Source organism: Periplaneta americana, chromosome 12 (assembly GCF_040183065.1).
Source record: "Periplaneta americana isolate PAMFEO1 chromosome 12, P.americana_PAMFEO1_priV1, whole genome shotgun sequence".
Taxonomy (NCBI): Eukaryota; Metazoa; Arthropoda; class Insecta; order Blattodea; family Blattidae; genus Periplaneta; species Periplaneta americana.
Genome location: NC_091128.1, coordinates 147,374,758 through 147,399,303, shown reverse-complemented (window position 1 = coordinate 147,399,303; position 24,546 = coordinate 147,374,758). Strand labels below are relative to the sequence as shown.

General features: G+C 35.3%; 1 protein-coding gene across 1 annotated transcript in view; it reads right to left on the bottom strand.

The window, feature by feature from the left end:
• LOC138709986 (hydrocephalus-inducing protein-like) overlaps window positions 1–24,546 on the bottom strand; it is a 135,803-nt gene that overhangs the window by 22,216 nt on the left and 89,041 nt on the right. The window contains exons 25-33 of the mRNA XM_069840666.1: window positions 23,327–23,501; window positions 19,899–20,244; window positions 18,395–18,608; window positions 15,339–15,563; window positions 9,622–9,926; window positions 8,287–8,446; window positions 7,170–7,365; window positions 5,023–5,241; window positions 1,318–1,487 (exon numbers count right to left, since the gene is read on the bottom strand). Coding sequence (XP_069696767.1) covers window positions 1,318–1,487; window positions 5,023–5,241; window positions 7,170–7,365; window positions 8,287–8,446; window positions 9,622–9,926; window positions 15,339–15,563; window positions 18,395–18,608; window positions 19,899–20,244; window positions 23,327–23,501 — 2,010 coding nt within the window. The remainder of the gene's footprint in view (window positions 1–1,317; window positions 1,488–5,022; window positions 5,242–7,169; window positions 7,366–8,286; window positions 8,447–9,621; window positions 9,927–15,338; window positions 15,564–18,394; window positions 18,609–19,898; window positions 20,245–23,326; window positions 23,502–24,546) is intronic.

The window sequence follows — 24,546 nt, the reverse complement described above, 5'->3', positions numbered from 1 at the left end:
AGGGCAAAAGACCTTTGGGGAGGCTGAGACGTAGATGGGAAGATAATATTAAAATGGATTTGAGGGAGGTAGGATATGATGGTAGAGACTGGATTAATCTTGCTCAGGATAGGGACCAATGGTGGGCTTATGCGAGGGCGGCAATGAACCTCCGGGTTCCTTAGAAGCCAGTAAGTAAGTAAGTAAGTAAGTAAGTAAGTAAGTAAGTAAGTAAGTAAGTAAGTAAGTAAGTAAGTAAGTAAGTAAGTAAGTAATAATAATTCAAGTAAGAAAAGACTAGAGTTGATATTGCAAAACCAAATATAATATAATGCAATAATTATTATCAGCAAGTATAATTGCCAGCATTTTTACATACGTAATCAGTGGGAAGAATACCACTTGAGAAAACCCCACGTACACCCCTTATCCTTGAATAATAAAGAGAACTGACGGCCAATGCTATAGTCTTGAAGTTAAAAGGCGGATGTGTTGGAGGATTAATTTATTGGGGTGAGACCGATTTTTGTTAAGTAGGCAACCCCTAATAATTCACGAATACGGGAATTGTTAGGTCATTGGCGCTATTCACATATCAGGAAAATAAAACTGAAAATAGAAATACCTTCCTTGCCAAAAATGAGGCCACAGTGCTCGGAATTCAACCTGTAACCTAGCTTTTCTATATATTTTTGTAATTTTATTGAGAAAGCGAGGAAGTTTGACATTGGTTATGAATTGTTATTATTTATATAAGAAAATCTGAGCTCGTTTTCAAAACTCTCCAGTAGATAGGAAATAGGCCTACATCAAAGGAAAGTCAGTGTTGGGAAATATGAACAAATATGAAAAAGAAGTACCCTCATTTTGATTCTACTCATGGCGAAACACTAAACATTAATGATTCCCAATACTCTGCGATTAATGGTGCAAAAACGAAATTTTATACTTTTCCACTCTCTAGTGATAATGCCATCTCATAAACTGTATATTTTTAATATTTATTTATTTTATTGGGCTATTTTACGACGCTGTATCAACATCTAGGTTATTTAGCGTCAGAATGAAATGAAGGTGATAATGCCTGTGAAATGAGTCCGGGGTCCAGTACCCAAAAGTTACCCAGCATTTGCTCGTATTGGGTTGAGGGAAAACCCCGGAAAAACCTCAACCAGGTAACTTGCCCCGACCAGGATTCGAACCCGGGACACCTGGTTTCGCGGCCAGACGCGCTGACCGTTACTCCACAGGTGTAATATATTGTTAATATTTATATATTTGCAACTTATCTAAATTTGAATTGATGAGATCACATTATAATAGACACCCGGTACTTACACTACAGCTTCATTTTCATTATTACAGAATGCAATCACAGTTGTATAAAAACATGTATCTGATGTTTGAATTAAGCAGGGTCCAAAATCGTATTCTGAATGTGAAAACATGTATTGAGTCTTGTTTGCAGAACCTTTAATTAACATCTTGTACTGGGGCCCATGGAGAATCTAAAATACAAGAAAATGCGTTTAAAGACTTAAAATGTATCAAGCAATCATGGTAGCTATGTGTGCATGTGCATAGTGCAGCTATATGACGGTTTTTTTTTCAAAAGTAAGAAGTAAATTTAATTACTCATATTTCTTTTTTACAAAATCTTAAAAATTCTGGCACTGACATCTTACACAAGAAATGGGAATTTTGCATTGCCATAACTTCATCGTATGTATCCACCATTTTGTTCTTGTACAGGGACATCATTTTATTTTGACTAACATTTCTAATATTAACCTGGGTATACCTTTGGATTAAACGGAAACAACGTTTGCTATCTCCTTCCATGACTGGACTTCGATGATACTGGCGTAAAATGCAAACAGATCACTTTACTAGGTATAGGAGGGAAGAAAAGTAGTTCATCCATTTACGTAAAGTAGGAAATACCGCGATTTTGAGTTTGATAATTTTCATTAGGTTTTTCTTTATTCAAAATAGAGTACAATATTAACAATAAGTGTTTTTACTTACGAAATGAACTATCCTTTCGGACGTATTCATTATGCAGTGTACATTATACTATCTACAGCACATTAGCGTACAATATAGAGAATGAAGTTAAATTGCAAAATAATCATAATATGGATATTTAAACACAATTTTGAAAATGGTGGCCGTTCATTTCGATACATTCTTCAGTTCTTTTTTGCATATTATCGCGCTATAGACTATTGTACCTAATCCCAATTACCAGTTTCGTCCTTCGTACTAGTAACTCATGTTGAAATAATTCTGTACCTACTCTATAAAAGAGTACCTTACGTGCTGTAAATTCAATCTTCACATCTGCCCGATCCGAAAAGATAAAATTACTCAGACATGCTATCTACTGTCCGTCCAAGAGTTTTGTCGCAGGGTTGTAGAAAGGAGGGAAATCACGTGGCATTTAATTAACGAGGCCCTTTTATTTAAGTTATTTTAAACAGTTGTATATAATATTACGTAGACGTCCAATTCCTAACAGAAATTGTTTTCAGAAAAGAGCTAAGACAGCCCAGCCACTAGCTTTTACAGAGGGCCAGCAGAAGCGGGTGGGGGAAACCAGGATGCGATGTAGGCAAACGGACTACAGTATCTGTGCAAAAATATGATTCAATATTCAAAGCGAACATATTTCTGGGACATACTATACTCACTCAGTACTGTTTGTGTTTACTATGACCTTAAGGCGACTTTGACTGTATACGCTTGGTTCTGTGTGGAGACGGTTGAAAGTTTACTAGTAGAGGGGGTGGGAGTGAAGTACATTAAAAAACTCGGATACAATAAAAATTGAAGTAAAAATAAAATGATGTCCCTGTACAAGTAACAGTCTCTCTTCAATGCTGTATACAGCAGCAGTTCTGAGTTCATGTTCAGGATTAGGCTACCTGTCACAGTTTGGCGATGGAGTCCTTCAGCTCATCATTTTTTTTTGGGTTATTTTACGACGCTGTATCAACATCTCAACTCATCAATTGTCATAGATTTGCTCAAGAATACTTCTTCCTTTTTATAGCCCCACAACGAATAATCAACTGGGTTAATATCTGGAGACCTTCCAGGCCAAGTTACAGGAAGTGCCTACAGATAATACAACCACCAGAAAAAAAATAAAAAAACAAACTCGTTGTCATGGTGATGCAAAAAGAAATGTAATTTCTTGTGTAAGCTCAATAAGTAAGTATCTGAGTTTTTAATTGTGCGTAGAAAATTAAGAAAATATGAGCAATGAAAATTACCTCTAACTTTTTTTTTAAACCCTTATGTAAGTGTTTTTGGAAGGTAAATGAACCATAAAAAGTTTCAGTACAATGTAAGTATCTACGAAAGATGGTGCCTGAAGGCAACGTATGTTGTTTCCGTCTATGATTCTGCGTGCCAATCTAGAGAAAATTGGAATGTAAGATAGAAGAGTGCCAGTAAGGTTTGCTGGAAATGTCTTAGTTTTCGAGTAATATTTTTTAAGAGACATTATCCTATTGTAATCGGCTTAAATACTTCGTATATAGGAGAAAACTGAAATGTCCTGTTGTGTGATGTATGTGTGTGTATGTATGTGTGTGAGAGAGACAGGCAGACAGAGACAGAGAAGAGAGAAAGTGTAGGCCTAGTATATATTGCAAATATTTTCAGATTATAAAAATAACTTTGCCCTTACTTCTTTCCACGAATACAAAAATGTTTTCGACGAAATGCAATGTAAAGCTAGGGCTATTCCATATGAAATCGATCAGTAAAAAACCTCGCACTTTTTATACTCTAATTTTTTCCCTACTTATACAAGGTGCTGAGGGGATTGCATTTTCAAAAATATACTATCGAAAGTCAAACGGTTTTCGTATTATTGAGCGACAAATTTAGCGTATTTTATAAAAACAAGCCTCTTTCAGCTCTCAGAACTCTGGAACCATTTACTGCAGAACACTGAACGAGAGCTTATTTTGAAGCTGACATTTGGTAGGTTATGTTAAGAAGTAATCCTTATTTTTATTGTAAACAGAAAGACAGATAATCTGATTTTACTTGCTTTTAGGCTTTTTGGCCATTTGTAAAAACGTAAAGAAATACTGAGAAAAAACCTTGCATTATTAAGAGGGATTCGGCATTGCTTGCTTAGTGGTTCGGCAATAAGTTTCGAGGGTATTAAATAAATTATTTTCACACGCCTAGACTTGAACGGCGCAGTACCGCACCAAGAACGCACGCACTGGCCGAGAGCTGAAGATAAGCGAGCATTGGGCGTCATTTTACTCCTGTGTTTATGAAAACTTGTGATAAAACTAGCCCAGCCATGCGCTGCTAGACGACACATCACGTGTTTGTCTCCTGGCCTTGCTTGTCTCGACTACCTCCCGTCTCACAGTCAGCTGGTTAGTTCACGCGCGTATTATTTATTTTCTTTATTTGATATTTTCAATACTTTCTTATCAACGTACCACCAGTAAAAAATATGTGTTTATTTGTACTTTCAATGCGGAATCTAATCATATAGCCTATTTTAAAAATATTTTTTCGTGGCCAAAGGCGTCTTAATGAAGAAAAATCTAAATTTCTCCATTTCCATAAAACGTAAGAAAAACTGTTTACATGTCAATATAAACTTTAACTTCTCAGCATCAAAATAAACCATGATTTTGATCATTGGGTGAAAGGGTTTCGGAGCCACAACAGTTTAAATTTGCCAATTTTATGAAAAGACGATAAATTTAAATATTTTTAATTTAAACACTATGAAGTTCTGATGCCTCAAACTTTGCACAAAGCATTATATCACAGTTGTCTACGGACAGAAAAAGTTTCATTGTATTTAAAAATTGCAAGGTCAATTTTCTCTATATTTCGGTCGATTTGAGATGGAATAGCCCTATATGTTTATTTTCTTTCCAGAAACACGTAAAGCCCACTAGAACACTTTATGTGTGTACAGTATACAAGTAGCCTATATATAAATATACAAGTATAAAGTATATAAGGGTAATATATGTAAATATAAAGTCAATTTACCTGAAGATTAACTTCAAAATCTTTCAGTTCTAACTTGGCAAAAAACGTGAGTGACATGTTACAATACACTCTTGACTGTGATGTTACAAGTCCTTCTTTATCTGACACACGGAATTTAAATTTGTTTTGTTCTTCACTGTATATCCAATTGTAGCGGAATGTACACTTCCCAATATTTGTTAAGTTGAAAACAAGAGTTTTAATAACATTAGGTACGATCTGAAATGTACAATATATACAAATAAATATTAACAGCGACGTGAATAATGAAAGAAATAATGAAAATTGTTTTAATTAATTTTCTCAATTTCAACTTTAATAATATTCTACTATTTTAAATCACACATATAGAAACATTACAATTATTTTGCGACTTAAGACAGTATTTTCAATTTTACTGGATATTAATAAAATACGAAAATAATTGTTTAAATATATATGATCTGCAAAATTCCAGTTGAGATGTAATGCATAATATAACACAAATACGATCTCTTGACAGTACAAAATAATTATCATCGTGTGACATAGAATAGTACCTTCACAACTTAAATCACTGGAAAATTAAAAAGGAACTGTTTTCGAGTAAGTCATGAAGAGTTGAAAATCAATGTTTATTATAATTAGTATTGTTACCTAACTATCTTATACAATCCTTAACAAGTCTAAAGAAAAACAAAAATTTTCGTAATTAGAGGGAAAAAAGTAGAATGAGTTTCGCTTCTTCACTGTTTTCGCAAAATGTTTCCTGGTTGCAAAGACAACATTTCTTTAAACATAAATGATTTTTCCTAAGAAAGACTCAAAATAATAAATCAATCACTATTTGTATGCACATTACTAGGTCCATAATATAACTTAAGGTAATTTTTAGTTAAAAAATTTTCTCACGATTTTCTGAACTTTACTCATATCCTTATTATTAGACTTCGTTGAATTGCCACGCGCAGCATGCAATCAGGTTGTCGATGTACGGTAGTATAGAGGAGGTGAGCGACCGCCCGGTCTAGTAGTATAAGCAGTTCATGTTAAGAGTTGTGACCGGTCCAAATAGATAGAGCTGCTACAGCTAATGTATACCTATGTAAGCACTTGTTTTTGCATTACTATGGTTGGAATAGTCAAAGCTTAACATTTGTTCAGTGCAGACAAGAATTCAATCAAACATACTACAGTGAGAGTGTTGCTGTTCCAAATAATTCCCCCTGGAATACCCTTACTCCCGCAGCCAGTCTTGACTCGTTGGGGAACGTGGTTGGATGCTGTTAATTATTATGCAGAACATTACGGAAAAATAATGGAGATAATTGATGCATTGGATAGCACAGACAGTTCCTCTGTTGCAGCTGTAAAATCATTGCATTCTGAACTGCTATTGGAAGATATTCTGTTCATTGATTCTATTTTAAAATCGTGTCCAAAAGCATCATCCTGTTAGAATCGTCTAAACTACAACTCTTAGAAGCCCCTAATAAAGTGGATAAAGAATCACAAACCGTTATCCAAAATAATAATTTACTAATTTCAGAAAAAGTGAAATGTAAGTTGAGAAACATTATTGCTAAAAATTCTGCCTATTCACAAATTCGTATTATAAATGATGTACCATCAGGTCACGACAAGACATCTGAAGTTGGTGTACTAAAAAGTAGTGACTTTCCGTTCTTCAAATATGTACGTATTACATCGTGTGATATTGAACGTACATTTTTCCAAAATAAAAACTGTTTAATTGACCATCGGAGAAGATACTTTGCAGTCGCTCAAAATGTACGTAACTCTTCACTGCAATGCACATATTCAAGGATGATGTGAGTATCTTACATTAAATTTTAAGAGTTAATATATCTCACTATAAAATAATTGTGTATTAAAAATTTTTAGACATTTCCTACTTCAAAGATCATTCATTATATTTCTTGAATGCAGGATACAGGTTTTATTGTAACCGCAGTACACTGCTCAGTGTTTACATTAGAGGCATACTCCATCCGTTGCATGCCCCCTTCTCATACAGTCTATACCGCGTGCGCAGTAAATCTTGCGATTCTCGTGGCAATTCCACGAAGTCTACTTATTATACAGGACACATTTTCGAAAAAATACAAATTATAATAATTTTGTTAACTTTAGCATAATGAACTTACTGATTCAAAGTCAATAACGTTGGTTGAAGTGGGACTGAGATTCCATTTCTTTGTATTCAAATCTGAGCACGTCACTACAGGCTGAATCTCATAGCAGCAAGTTTCTACATGCAGCTGCAATGGCTGACGCAGTTTCTTCACGGAACACATCAAATTAAATATACTTTCACCAGGTTTTTGGGGGATGAATTCAACGCTAAGGAAATCCAATAACATTTCAGAACAATAAACAAAAGAAAGGACTGAAATTAAATATGATAAAGTCTGAAATAATAATGATGGTGATGATGATTATGATGATGATGATGGTGTAGGAGATGCGTTTGAAAAGTTTGTGCTTCACACATAGATGGCATTGAAAACGTGTCAACAATGCCGCCATTGTTAGCGGTAATTTTACATCAGTTAAAAAAATACCTCTGGATTGATATGTACTGTACATCTATTATCAGTAGGTATCATTATTATTATTATGTATGCAATGGAGGGAGAAAGGAACTGGCCGCCCTACTCAATTATCTCCTAGCTTAGTTATCTCATGAGTGATGCCGTATAGTTACAGTTTTTAGTATCTTTAGCAAAAAGTAACTTTTATTCTTAATACAGAAAACTCAGGAAAGAAATGGAGAGGATAATTTGCATGGTAATAAATGTAGGCCTATTTACTTTGAGCCAAATTTCGAAAAATCCTCTTTTTTTTTTTCTTGTAGAGAATTTGTTCATCCTAATTACTTGCATAGATTGTGTTGTCACTGAGCATTACACTCGAAGTTACTCGTAACTACAGAAATTAAGAAAATTATGTTGTTACTGAGAAATTTAAGATATATATATATATATATATATATATATATATAAACCTCCCACTGTGCAACTCAAACCAAGAAATGGATTCGGAACACCTCAAAATCTGTGCTTCAGTGGCTGGCCATGATAATATCTTTGAAAAATATTGGAGTGCAAGAGGTCAAATGACTTTATTGTCAAACGCCTGGCATTAGAAAACAACATAATATGTATATATATATATAGTAAATAAATGTATTTACATTAATGGCGTTAATGATTTTTCAGTAAGAGTTTACTTTATTGAGAATACTTATAAGCTACAAATTACCGGATAACTGTTTCGCTGTTTGCTTCAATTGTACCATTCATAGGGTACACTGAAAGACCTTTGTCTTGTCCATCTGAGTAAAGTGATGCGGGCTGAAACTTGTATCTTAACGGAATATCCTCACTGTTCGCTAGAGTTACAGTTTCAAAAGTCGGTACACCTAATGAAATGGAAGAAAATAATATTATTATTGTATTATTATATATAGAAATGCGGTAATGTATAATTGATAAATAGGCCTCGTAGTATTGTGGAATTTAATCGATTAATCTGTCATCAAAGAAGCTATCGAGGGCAAATCGCAATATAGCGAACGTAGAAGCTCCGCCCACGACCCCTTCCACCTTTCCCCTACTAGCTCAACAGACACTCTACGTGATAGGCGAGTGTTGTGTCGAATGCACATTTCATGGGGGTGGGGATAACTTCCCCTACTGGAGTTCGCTATATTGCGATTTATCCGCTATGGAAATTCAGCTAGATGGCAATAATTTCAACAGAGAGCTGAGTACAGTATCTGCAGCTGAGTACAGAATGGAAACTTGCCATCAACACGCTTCGACCAACCAGAACACGACAGGCGGTCGGGACTAGGAACTAGATCCTGATTGGTCCTCAAAAGCCCTATTGACATCATATAATATACCGGCTAGACATGGTCCCACGACAATTTACTTCCTGAAGAAGATGGCAGAGCTAGTCGTCGAAAGCTGGAAAGCAACTATCCAGCTCAACTGACTGAGAACCCGAGAATAATTACTCCATATCAAACATCGGGGAAGTCTCAAGTCATACAAATACATAAACATATAAGACAGTGAGTGAGTGAGTAAAGGAACAAATAGATAAATGAATAAATATAAAAATAAAGAAATATATAAACAAATATTAGCTTAAACTCTCCAGCAATATCCTTAATATTTGCGCCCTTTTCTAGATGTTAAATACTAGGTGTCATTAATACTCAGGCGTGAAAATTTTGTGACATGATGCCTTACCGGTGTGCGGGAGCTTAGATTCTCGTCACAACAGATAACGTTGTACTGTTTTCTGCTTTTTTTTTTTTTTAGACTGAAACACATTCTACTAAATCGGCGGAGCAGTGTACTTTGAGCAGACCTGCACCATATCCGCTCTGCTTAACTACAAATATTGATCCCGCCTGAGATCGAGTACTAATATCTTTGACGACAAGTCGTCAGGTAATATCTTACGTTTTTAGTTCACAAATTTATAAGCGTAATTTGCCATACTTGATAAATACAAGTTACTGACGCAAAATAATTTAATATAATAATAATAACTTTTATAAAAATATAATTAATAACTACTAACCAATTACAGTTGGGCTTAAGTTGAGATTGGTAGTCAGAAAATATACTAAAGGCTCAGTGACATTCCCTACCAAGAGGAATGGTGTTCTTATGTTATATTCTTCAATGCAAAAATTCCAAAATGATTCACAGATTCCAGTTGACTGCGCAGAGAAGGTAAACTTCATTTTAAATGCCTTTCCCCGTTCTATAACACCTTTCATAGTGGAACAATGAAAACTTGTGACTTCTTCTGCGCCCGTTGAATTGACATCATGCCACGAGAAGGAATATGTTTGGTCTGTTGGGTTAACAACATCAAACATCCTGAAAGAAAAAAAGAACATATACGTAATTCAGAAGCTTGGATTGGTACTTACATAGTTTCAGAACAGGTCTACGTGAATAATAGTAGCCTACATCTAATATACAGGGTTGGGCAGACAAAACCGGCGCGTCTCACCTCATTTGATTTGGAACAAACTTTTTTTCTTCAAAGAAATGGAATAAAATGAATAAATGAATGTGTCCTGTACTAACTTTCTTAATAGATTTTGAAAGTGCCCTCCACCAACATCTAGACACTTCCGTGCACGTCTTAACAGGTTACATACATTTAGACACGTGCCAATTTCTCACGGGTGATAGTGCGGATGGTATTCCTGATGTTATCCTTCAGTTCATCTACAGCAGGCATGTCAATTGAAGCCCACAGGAGCAAACGCACGCTTTAGAGCCCAGGAGAGCCCGAGCGCTTTACAGCGGAAAGGAAAGAGACAGACGAAAGAGGTGGTATATGCCGCTTGGTCGAGCTATATTCAGGGATGGCCAGCACTGATTCAATAGATAAAGGGAAAAGAGCTTATTAAAACTTTATGCATGTTAATTTTTAGATTTGCCTGAGAAGTATAATTGCATTATAAGAATGTAAGTTTTAATTTTAATGCTCATTTTTCACAAGTTTGATTTTTTTATTCAAAAGAAATATTTTCTCAACTTTTTTTATAGAAAAGTGAAATTTTCAGGTATAGGCCTATTTATTTAGTAGCCTTACAGAATGTTTTCGTAAATATAATATACCGTATATACGTATTACTGAAGATAGTGTATTGAAATTTTTGAAAATATTCGCATGGAAATTTTTTGTTAGAAAATGAATTAACAAAGCAACTACTGTTACATCATAAGCAAAAGATACGTGCCCATGTGTTGTAAAAATGTCAGCTCTATAGCTTCAGCAGATTTCGAGAAAATAATTTAATATTCTGATGATAGGAAGTTGCTCACAAATATCACCTTAAAAGCATAATGCGATAAGAGTTTTGTTATGTAATATTAGTTACACTTAAAACAGATACAGTACCTAAGTAACTTTGCTTTGTACTGTAATATTGTTTTGATTAGTTTATTGATTACTTTTGTAAGGCTAAAGATACCATCAATATAAATTCCAACTTATCATGTCATAGTCAATCTCTTTCTTTAGAATATCACTTACTTTATGAATGATGTGTTTCATCCACTTAATACACTATAATATTATACTACTATGGAATTTAAGTGAATATTCCTTCTTAACTCTCTATTATGTTATTAAGATTTAAAACACAAGTGCAATATTAAGAAATCAGTGTTAGTACTTTTGATTTACAGACAATATAGATAATATAGTACATCCGCTCAAATGAGAGCCACTTGGAACGTGCGATTGGACACACTTACCGCAGGGAGCAAGTAGGCACGCGACTCTGAACAGGTTCCATGTAAACAACGCTGCGTTGCCATATCTCCCTTCTGAAGACTGAAGTGAATCTTCGTGTGCGTCTTGTAAAAACAGAACTAAAACACTTAACACCTCCTATTCAGAGTCCGTTGAGTCACTATTTAAATCAATTACACAAGATTCCAAGCTAGCTTCTAAGGAACGATAATCACTTTCTTTTGTCTTTACATGTTCGATATACTTCACCCAATGCTCTTTATTGTTAATGTCATCCATCACAGTTACTATTAAATCCCGTACTTCTTGAACAGGTTTGTTTCCCAATTCATTTTCTGACCGGACATTTCTTTTCAGTTCCCACTAAACGAATTCTATGGCAATGGTAGGGAGGACAGTCGTAGTACAACATGGCCGTATTTCGATGACTGTTCGTCAATTACAGTACACACATCTTTTTATGTAATGGCTACGTTTTATCTCTTGTAGCAGATGTAACTTTGTTGTTGGGACTGGCGTGGGCAAAGGAATGTTATTTTCACGTTTTAATGGCATCTACAGTATTGTTGATCTAGTGGTAGGTACAGGATTCACAATACGGGAATGGTATGGGACATTATCCATAATGATGTCAAACGATCCTTCCAGTCGTTTTAGCAAACATTCCACAAATCATTCTTCAAAGATTTTAGAATTCATAGTCCCACGATTATCAGCCGGGGCATCACACATACTTTGGTGAGTAACGAATAATGAATGGAATGAAAACATTTCTTCCCCTCGCATGTAAAATTGCCATTCGTTGTCCTTTATCTCAAGAAAAATTGCCATCACAATAACTTGACCTATCTGACTAACAACACTTTACTCCGTCATGGGTATCATACCATGTTTCATCTAAGTAAACTTCTGCATAACCCAGTTGTCGATAATACTCTATATTCCGTAAATACGAGGAACGCCACATCCGTATTCGTAATGATTCCATTGCTGCTGGTTGAGATCCATGACTTTTATATTTAAACTCCATTGAATGTAATAGTGCCATTAAAGTATTTCTTTGATACGGAAACTCATATTGGGTAGCTTGTGTTTTATTACGCATTGCATTGAGAAGTTTATTTGACGTTGGAGCTATTTTATTTTTGATTTATATTATATGGAACACAAAAGCCACAATATACATATGAACTTGTTCTCGGAGTACTGACTTAGATCTGCCAACAGCGCTGGCTTACCAAGAATCAGCCGCATGCTTCAAGACTGAAACACCTGACGCCTCCCGCTCAAGGTAGGTGCAAGTGGCTCTCATTTGAGCGGACGTACTATATTAAACAGAAAGGAGCTATATAAAAATAACGACATAAAATTTCACGTTCCGTTTGAAGTTTGTGCACCACTGTTTTCTTAATCCAACAGGTTGCTTATTCATTTACACAACCCTTCCTCTTTCCATACTTAGCGCTTGCTGCCCGCGCACGGCGTCAAGGTCAGAAAAATGCGCTTGCTTTGACATCACTGATCTACAGTAAGGGGATTCTGCTCGTACCCTTTCTCTTTCCGAATAGCATCCGCACAATCACCCGTGAGGAATTGGAACGTGCCTAGAAACCTATTGAGACGTGCACAGAAGTGTCTAGATGTTGGTGGAAGGCACTTTCAACGTCTATTATGAAGGTTAGTAGAGGACATATCCATTTATTAATTTCATTCCATTTCCTTGAAAAAGTTTGTTTCAAATCAAATGAGATGAGACGCGCCGGTTTTATATGCCCAATCCTGTACATTCTTGACATTATTTAACAAAGTACAAGGAACTTTAGTGATTGAATGGCTAAATTGTTTGCATCACATAAGTTCTGGATGCATTCGTTATGAAAAGAGCTTTTTTTTTCCCCTTAATCACAATTCTTGCTATAGACCAATTTGCCGTTAAAACGTTGTGCGGAGTGCACCACAAGGGGTGAGTCTACTCTGTACTCCGGTGGGCTACTACAAATCAGCATCTGAAGGTGAAATTCAAACTGTCAGACTGGCTATTACACAATTCAATTTACAACATGAATCCTTCCAAAATGCACTGATATGCTCTGACTCTAAAGCATAATTCCAATAAATAAATAGAAATCATTGATTGCATACAAAAAATTAGTACATTAGTATTAGTATTTATTTATTTAACCTGGTAGAGATAAGGCCGTCAGGCCTTCTCTGCCCCTCTACCAGGAGATTCCAACTACAATATCAACAATAAAATTACAATTAAGTTAGTATTAAATTTACAATTACAATTACAAATAATATTACAATTAGTATTAAATTTACAATTACAATAAAATCAAAGTACGAAAAGATTACCTGAATAATTAAAGCTAGATAATTTATCATAGAGAAACAAAGAATATTTTATATTTACTGAATTACAAATTAAATCTAGAATAACAAAATTGTATAGTGATGAAATTACTGAATATTGAAATATTTTGTGATAGATTAAAGAAACTATTTACAAGTAATCAATTACTGACCAAGAGCCTAGTAAGTTTTCGTTTGAATTCAATTTTATTTCGACAGTCCCTGATGCTAGCAGGTAGCGAATTCCAGAGTCTTGGCAGGTCTATTGTGAAAGAAGATGAGTATGAGGAGGTGCGATGGGATGGTATTGTTAGTATTGTTTCATGACGAGAGCGTGTGTTCAGATTATGGTGGGAAGAAAGGTAAGTGAAGCGAGACGACAGGTACGAAGGAATAGAAGAGTTCAAGATTTCGAAGAGAAAGAGACGTGAATGTAAATTTCTTTTCTTATCTAGTTTAAGCCAACCTATTGCTTCCAGGGATGGGGTAATATGATCATATTTACGAACATTGCTTACAAAACGTACACACAAATTATGAGCACGTTGAAGTTTCATTTTGTTGTCGCTGGAGAGGTCAGTCAGTAAAATGTCCGCATAGTCAAAATAGGGAAATGCAAGTGTCTGCACAAGGGACTTTTTTAAGCAAGAGGGGAGATGAACATTTATCCCTTTTAGCACATGGACATTACTGACAAATAACAAAAGAATTGCAATGAAATGGCTGTTGTTACAGTACAGTGAAACTTTAGGATTGAATTTGGCAGGACTGCACCACATAGAAACTGCATTGCGCGCTGGGTGACGTAATTCGAAACTAGTGGCTGTTTATGTCCTAGGAAATGTCCGGTCTGTCGGACTTCGGAAGATACAGTAAATAGGATACGAGCCGTGTACGAATGTAGTCCTAGCAAGTCAATAAGGCGTGCTAGTAGGGAGCTACAGGTGTCATAATCCATGGTATGGCATATTTTATGGAAGAGTAATTATACTCTTCCAGGACGTTGGATCGGTCATGCAAGATACAACGACTCATCAATGTCACTCTGGCCTCCGCGATCGCCACACTTAACCTGCGACTTTTTCTGTGTGGGTATTGAAGGACTTTGTGTCTGTTACCCCCATGACACAGAACCTGAACGGCCTGAGACGACGCATCAGAAAAGCAGTGGAGTCAATATCCGAGGACATGTTGGTAGGCTTAAGAGTCTGGACAAAACTGAAATATCGTCTCGACATCTGCCGTGTCATCAACGATGCTCATATCGAGTTTTTGTAGTGCACAGGTAAAACATGGAAGTTAACGCGACTTCTTATGTTAATACAGTTGTGTTAAGTTCGTTCAGTTATGAATAAATCAGCTTTACTTTTGCACCATCCTTTTTAAATCACGGTGTATTTACAGATATAAGACATACATTTGACTAGATGTCAGTTTGAGCAGAGCTTGTAATGATAAGTTTACATATTAATAGAAGTAGGCTCTGGTAAAATAGTCGTTCAACGACGCCTTTGTGTTTTTATTTGGAAGCGACTGTTCACTTGCGAGTGTCGCTAATTACCTACTATTCATATCGAAATATAGTGGAATCAATTGTCTATAGACTACCCGTTAAATATTTAATAAAATACGTCAACAATTATAAGAATAAATTATAATCTCACCTTTTAAATGTTGTTCCTATTCCAAGAACTTTGAATTCAAGAACACGAGTGGTAGGATCCAAAGAAAAACATGCACCTATACCCATTGGTCCTGGCAATGAAGGGTCTCGCCGACCACTGGAGATATAGTCTGATTCTTCAAAATCAAAATGACAGTACGGCAATAAGCTCCTGGCATTGAGGTTTATTTCCAGAGGCCTCTGCTGAGGATCTAAGTTTGGTATTCTATAAAAATAAGTATAATTAGATAGTCTATAAGACATTTATCGACAGCATAATCAATCTTGCTATGTTCTAGGGAAATTATTTCCACCACGTTACAATCTAATTTAAACTCTATCGACAGAAATAATTATTTTTTAACTTACAAGCAAAAGTTCTGATGGGGGCAGATAAAAAAGTTAAATTTTTTTCTTACACCATGTTAATAATGTCAAAAGAAGTGCTTATACAAATTTTGGCCACTCGATCGCAATTGCGAACGTCCAGAAAGTGATTTTCCCTTGGGCCGTTTATAAAAAAAACACAATTGCATGGAAATATTTATTGAAACAGATACAGAAATTGTTGCGCTATTTGTCAACATATCCGGCACTGGAAGTGAGACATTTTTCATACCATGGGATCAATTTTTGTGTCATAGAAGTCGGCCCCCTCAGATCGGAACCAGCTTTTGACTGCGTCTGCACCTCTCTCTGTCGACTCCATGACATGAGAAATGTCTCAATTCCGATGGAAAATATGTTGAAAAATAGCTCAACAATTGCTGTGTCGGTTCCAATAAATTTGTCCAATAAAATTATGTTTTTTTTTCTGTTAACGGCCGCTGGCAAACTAATTTTTTTACGGCCCTCGTAATTGCGGTCGAGTGGCCAAAATTCGTAAAAGCACTTCTTTCGACATTATTAACATGGTGGTAGAAAAAAATTAACTTTTTTATCTGCCCCCATCAGAATGTCTGCTTGTTAGAAGTTATCAGTAAATCATTATGGATCCCTTCTCACATAGCTTTCAGGCGTTTGATCTATATGATGAAACAGTATCTTATTTGGTCAACTTTTTTGCATCAACTAATAGATTGTTTACCGTCGATGGAATTGGTGATAGCGGGATGGTGTTTGGTGAGATGAAGCCGAGGATTCGCCATGTGATTACCTGACATTTGACTGACAGTTGGAAAATTTCGAAGCGATAAACATAATTTAAATTCTGTATTGGAATGGAATGGAATTTTGGGGAGGAAGGCACTATGGCCCAGCACTGCGACCTGTTATGATCTATTGCGCTAACCCTCAAGCTAGGCGTATTCCCAAACCCATACCGGCTGACTACACTAAGGTTCGCTGCGTACCCAGGTTTCGAGCAGACTACCCCCTCGTTCCTAGGCCAGCTCTCTCCGTGTATCGCCTGCCGGCGTTCGGGAATGCTATGGAATGATGACGAAATGGAGGACTGGTGACGGAATGATGTAGATGGTTAATATGGGGAAACGGGAGAGCCTTGAGAAAAACTCCAACTGCGATCTTGCCCGCCACAAGTGTCACTATGAATTTTTCAATGAAAAATCCTAGGCCTGACCGGGACTCGAACCCTGATCGCCTGCGTGACAGGCTGAGGGTCTGACCACTCAGCCACCGCAGGGGATTAAATTCCGTTATACTACACCACAAACGTTATTTGCACTGCAGATGTATTGGATGTCTAGGCCTGCATAGATTTATGCAAGCATTCTGCATGAACAAAAAACATTTCATTTGGCATGTAAGTGGTGCGACTCAAATTACTAGCACTTAATAGAGCTCTAAAGATCATGACGGAGACGCGAGAGCAGCTTTCGTAACTGCTAGGCTGCTAAAAGTCTTTACTTACTAAGTATTCTGATAGAACAGTTAGCTACCTTATAATAAAACGTTGCCTCTCCCGAATCTTAGGTAATACGTAATTAATTTATATGATGTATTAAAAAAAGAATCGTAACTATATTGCAACATAAAGAAGAGTAAATTCATTAAGATATAAAACGCTGTATTTGCTTTACAAGACTACAAATCAGTAAAAACAAGTCACACTTACTCGCAAATTAAATTCATTCAGGCATAAAACGCTGTATTTGCTTTACATGACTACAAATCAGTAAAAAGAACAGTCACACTTACTCGCAAGTTAAATTCATTCAGGCATAAAACGCTGTATTTGCATTACACGACTACAAATCAGTAAAAACAAGTCACACTTATTCGCAAGTTAAATTCATTCAGATGTAAAACGCTGTATTTGCTTTACATGACTACAAATCAGTAAAAACAACAGTCACACTTACTCGCAAGTTAAATTCATTCAGGCATAAAACGCTGTATTTACATTACACGACTACAAATCAGTAAAAACAAGTCACACTTATTCGCAAGTTAAATTCATTCAGATATAAAACGCTGTATTTGCTTTACATGACTACAAATCAGTAAAAAGAACAGTCACACTTACTCGCAAGTTAAATTCATTCGGCATAAAACGCTGTATTTGCATTACACGACTACAAATCAGTAAAAACAAGTCACACTTATTCGCAAGTTAAATTCATTCAGATATAAAACGCTGTATTTGCTTTACATGACTACGAATCAGTAAAAACAACAGTCACAATTACTCGCAAGTTAAATTCATTCAGGCATAAAACGCTGTATTTGCATTACACGACTACAAATCAGTAAAAACAAGTCACACTTATTCGCAAGTTAAATTCATTCAGATATAAAACGCTGTATTTGCTTTACATGACTACAAATCAGTAAAAACAACAGTCACACTTACTCGCAAGTTAAATTCATTCAGGCATAAAACGCTGTATTTGCTTTACACGACTACAAATCAGTAAAAACAACAGTCACACTTATTCGCAAGTTAAATTCATTCAGATATAAAACGCTGTATTTGCTTTACATGACTATAAATCAGTAAAAACAACAGTCACACTTACTCGCAAGTTAAATTCATTCAGGCATAAAACGCTGTGCTTTACACGACTACAAATCAGTAAAAACAACAGTCACACTTACTCGCAAGTTAAAATCATTCTATAATCAAAAACATCACGTGGTTTGAAAACAACAGAGCACGTCACAATCTCATCAGCTTCCAGTACTCCACTTTCAGGAGTCACAAGAAATGGTACGTCATCATCTTCTATCCAGGTATCAATCGTTCTGTCTGACACATCAGCTGTCCTACTAAACAAGTCTGACACGCCAGCTGATTGATGTTTATAAACACCTGTATGAAAAATTGTCAAGGAAATAAATAGTACAATAAATGACAAATATCCAATATAAATTACATACATACATACATACATACATACATACATACATACATACATACATACATACAAAGTAGACACATACACATACAAGCATAAGTAGGCCTACACACATTACATAAGTACGTACATACATACGTAAGCACAAACCCACTTACGTACATACATAATACACACATGCATACACGTATTTAATACACATACTGTATTGCATACATAAATGCATGTTGCATATATGAATACACACATACTGTAGATAAACACGTAATGTAGATACAAACACATATACACATTACATTACATACTCAAGCACTTTAAAAATGTGTTGCATACAACAACATAAGAACATTTTTACGAAATCAAAATACTGAAAAAAGCAATCCAATTCAACATCAAGCCCTGGGAGTGCTGGAGGTTGCGGGTTCGATCCCGGCCCAGGTCGATGGCATTTAAGTGTGCCTAAATGCGACAGGCTCATGTCAGTAGATTTACTGGCACGTAAAAGAACTCCTGCGGGACAAAATTCCGGCACACCGGCGTCAAATAAACCATATTTTTTTTTTAATTTCAAGAATTTACATCCAAAAATATTGGAATGATTAAAATTGAAACAGCTGGCACACCAAATCCATAGATCTAGATTTAGTTGATACCTGGTATACCTATAACAGGACACTTTCCAAATGAATTAAATAATATTAAATTTAAATTATGTTTTATTTAACGACGCTCGCAACTGCAGAGGTTATATCAGCGTCGTCGGTGCGCCGGAATTTTGTCCTGCAGGAGTTCTTTTACATGCCAGTAAATCTACTGACTTGAGCGTGTCGCATTTAAGCACATTTAAATGCCATCGACCTTGGCCGGGATCAAACCCGCAATCTCGGACACAGAAGGCTAGCACCATATATTCCTAGTAATTCTTAATTATTAATGATAAATGTATCGGAAAATATAAATATAACAATACTAGTCATTATACGACAGATATTATATTATAGAAATTAAGATAACCACTGTCTGAAGTAAATATCTATTAAATTATCCACTGTCAAATTTTTAACAATGTACCATACCATCAGGATGCACAGAATATTGTAAAATCTCATTTTCGCCAGAAATTGACACATCACCTTTTGCTTTGGAACCACAGAATTAAAACATTACTACCTCACTTTCACTACTGTACTCTCCTTACATATTATGAAACTCAAACCAGAAAAAGATAAATTATATTTACTGACCTCCAGATTGATCAGTTGTCTTCGTCTGTATCTGAGATGCGGCGGAATTTACCTTAGAGTGATTTGAAATTAAATATTGTTTGACAGTTACAGAGCCGGCACTGACTTTTGGACCTGATAGTTTATGAGAGGATTTATTTGTTAAAATTTGAGTGGCGGATGAAGTAAGCTGCAATTCATTTGTTGTTGACGGAACGTGTGATGTAGATTGCCCTGGACATTCTGTTACTTCAAGTACATCTAAAGGACTAGGAAGCAGTGGATAAGATTCATATGTATTTATTTGCCACTTATATTCCAGTGGAACAAGTCCTATGTTCTTCAGTGTAAATTGGTTTGAATTACTCTGTAACATAAATATATGAACATGAGAACCGCTTTTTATTAAACATACGCTAAAGCAGGGCTGGGCAGCAAGAGCGAATTCTACTCTCTCACGGGGAGCCATATGACTTCTCTTCAACCCCTTTCTTCCCTGCCGAACACCGCACAGCGTTGATGCCGTAACGGATGAATATTAAGCGTCCCCGTTTAGAGTTTGGATTCGCTTCCGGTGCTCAGCTCTGCTAAAGACATGAATTCTTAGATAGTCGATGCTATGCATAAAATAACATTTATTATTATTTATTAAGTCAATACCGAAGAAGAGATTTAAAAGTAGGCCTATATCTATGTCGTGATAAATACTTGAACACAGATAATGGGAAGGAAAATATTGTCATGAAATGACCGTAATTCTTGTACAAATCAATATTCTTTCTCATATTTTTGCTTAATGTTAGACAAGCTGCAGACAATATGGTTGTTAAAATACACATTACAATAAAAGCTTTCCTTCAAATGACAAGACTCGAAGTAATCTTCTTCAAACACATCCACATCACAGATTTTGTTGGAAAATTTTAAGATATAGAAACATGTAGGCCTACATACATTTTTCGACACAAATTAAGATTAAATAATCTGATTGAATGTTAAACCGAGAGTGCACCATTGCACTATCATATCAAGACGAATGGTATACATTTAATTTACAATGACAGAAGAAAGTCAGCTAACTCTCCAAAATTCAACCAAGACTTTGCTATCTCACTTAATAATATTATTATAAATAAAAGAAGAAGAAAAAGTTACAAGATCTACAATAAAATCTGCATAAAATCAAATTGAAGCACTGCGTGCTAAAAGTTGATAAGTCCATTTCCGATGATTTTGAGAATGGCAGTGCATATGTAGTTGTTTTATCCATGTACTACATATGAGGAAAACTGTTACTAAATCTACATATTACTCTGTGAAAAGATTTATTAAATCTACATACTTAGACTTCAACAAACAAAATTTGATAACACAATCTCAATAGAAAAAATCGAACTCTCTGCATCATAACCCACAGTTAATTCCCGATTTACCACGAAAATCGTCTGTAGCTGCATTTAGATTGGCAACAGGCCATGATTGTTTGGCCAAACACCTGCATAGAATTGGAATATATCAGTCCCCTAACTGCCCATTGTGCAACTGAAACCAAGAAATGGATTCGGAACAACTCAAAATCTGTGCTTCAGTGGCTGACCATGACAATATCTTTGAAAAATATTGGAGTGCAAGAGGTCAAATGACTTTATTGTCAAACGCCTGGCATTAGAAAACAACAACAACATAAGAGGAAAAAGTTGTGTGGATTAAACATTGATAAGTCCAGTTTCTAGGCCGTCTCGGATGAGCCATGCATATCAATGTGCGGGTAAGTCCATGCTTTCCGAGCCATATGTTGATAAGTCCATACTTGACGGCCATGTTTTTGTAAGTTTCGCAAAGCAATGTTACGGGTTGTTAATACTAAAATGCTTTCCATTATATCTGGCAGCTTTAGATTTCCATCAATGATAAAACTGAATTTTCGGGTTAAAATTCTCTGAGTAACAACCATGTTGTCAGCATTGGGAGTCAGTTGAGTGGTGATTGTACGGACTTGAAATAATAGTGTGAGCTAGATCATTGTCACGGAGTGAAACCAGTCTTGTCAAAAGGCCTGGGCGTTTATTCTTGAAGTTCAGTCTAAGATGCTCGAGAGTGTCGATATAGCTCTGGGCAGTGGTCATTTGTCCACTCTCCAAAAATTCTACTAGCAATGGACCTAGATAATCGAAAGAAAAGGATAACATGATTTTCTCTGTGTTTCCTTGCAACTTGAGATTCGGTGTATTTTCTTTAATTAGTGATACATAAGCATTAAAAGTATATATAGAAAAATGAAGAAAATTAAATGAGTAATATACATTTTTATTTTAAGGGGAGAGGATGGTATTTTTTGGTGAAAAATGAGTAAATTAAAAAAAAAATGTTTCTTTAAAATACTCTGTGATATGTGTGGAATGCATAGCATAACATTTTGTGGGTATTTGTGCCCTTATCGCCATGTTGAGTTGCCATTTTTAAATTTCCTGCGTTATGGATTTTTAAATCACTCGCCAACTTTTATTGTTGTTTCCGGTAAATTAAATTAAAAAAAATTTCTTTAAAATACTCTTTGATATGTGTGGAATGTATTGCATAACATTTTGTGGGTTTTTGTGCTCTTATCGCATGTTGAGTCGCCATTTTTAAATTTACTGCGTTATGGATTTTTAAATCACACGCCTTCATTGTTGTTTCCGGTAAATTAAATTAAAAAAAAACATTTTTTTCTTTAAAATACCCTTTGATATGTGTGGAATGCATTGCATAACATTTTGTGGGTATTTGTGCCCTTATCGGATGTTGAGACGTCATTTTTAAACTTCCTGCGCTATGGATTTTTAAATCACAAGCCCATTTTTATCGGTTTCCAGTAACTTCTTTTTTTTTTTTTTGCTACATTGCCAGACAAATATGGATATAATTTCTGAACATGCATGAAATTTAGAACACACATTCTTTAGACTATTACGAAACTTTCCTCTGTAACCGAATTTTGTTAATTTATTTAATTTAAAAAATACGTCCGTTTGTTTGCAAGAAAGGAAATCAGAAAATTGTTATTAAATTATAATTTTTTTTATTTTACATGCGTAGGAACTAATATCAAAATTCTATTACAGACAGTTTGTAGAGCATGCTTTTGCAAATACATTGCAAAAAACTGTTTGAATCTATCTTTAAAAACGGTTTAGATATATCGGATTTAGTACAATACTGCATTGGGTATATTTTTTTCAGATTGGGGCCCCAAATAATTTTTTTTCAAAATATTTATATTTAGTTGAATTGTTACAGCTATGAACTCTCTACACACAAAAAATTAATATTTTACACCAAATAGGAAAAAAGTTTTAAAAAATACCATCCTCTCCCTTTAAGTTTTGAACTGTTGTTACTTTTTAAAATACAACGGTAGCAGCAACACAAACATTTTTTACTTCAAAATGTAAGCTACAAAATTATACCTGTAACATTAGCGTATCTTTTATATGAATTTCATCAGTTGAACATTCATATTTGGTATAATCTGCAACTGCAGAAATATGGCATAACACATCTCGAACTGTGCCGTCTATCACTTCATGATCAGGTTCATCTACTGCGTCTATAATCTTCCGTAACATACGTCGATTTTCAACACTGTAAGGAATGTTAGACATGAAATACTAAAACGATCTCTTGCTGCAGTCTTACGAATTACAATTTTTATGTCATATTCTTATCAAACTATTTTCTTTTCAGGTGATTCCATTATCTAGTTTTTTGATGTAAGATGTTTGTTACTGCCTGAACTCGAAATATCTTTATTCACCGTCATGCAATTTCGGCTACTTACGATATGTCCAACTTTTCAGTAAGAATATCATGCAAAAATATTTAACAATTTCATTAACCACTTCTACAAACAGTGACATTTCTTTGCTTTTAGGATTTAGAGAACATTGCAGAGCATATTATTTCATGCGAATCTAAATTTTTGTAACAATTGTCATAGGAAAAGTAGTTTGTAGGTTTGAAACGTGTACGTAGATATGCAGAATGTTCTGAAAAAAGATTCCAATATTTAGAGTGAAGGCATCAAAACAAGAAATAAAAGTCCTATAAACATGGGTTATAAAATTAATATCTTCTGAGAAATGAGCAAATGTTTACCAATACTGCAAGACCAGCATATCTCCTACACTGTGAGCTCTTTGAATTGAGGAAACAGAATGCAGCCGTTTGTCACTGTGTATTACAAAGCATACCTTTGTGTTTGTATCAAGAGACGACAAACAGTTGTTTCTTGTCAAAGAGCTCACAGTGGAAGAGATGCTGTTCTTATAGTGATGGTAAACATTTGCTAATTACTGAGAAGATATTAATTTTGGAACTCAAGTTTAGAACTTTTATTTCTTGTCGTGATGCATACTACCTCCTCTCTAAATATTGGAACCTTTTTTCAGAACACTCTGTATATAATAATCTGCCAAACTATGTTTACAATTGAAGGGGTTAGTGGAATAAAGGGGTATCCCACATTTTAGTAAAAAATGAACTAAGTCCATATTATGAAAGCTGAGTCCATCTACTGTTAGTTTAATGTGCTATTTAAGTAAGGGATAGTCCCATTTTAAAGTAAATATGAACATATGAAAGGGCTTTGTAAGTTGTATCAAAATTCTGAATGGAATAAGGAGGTATC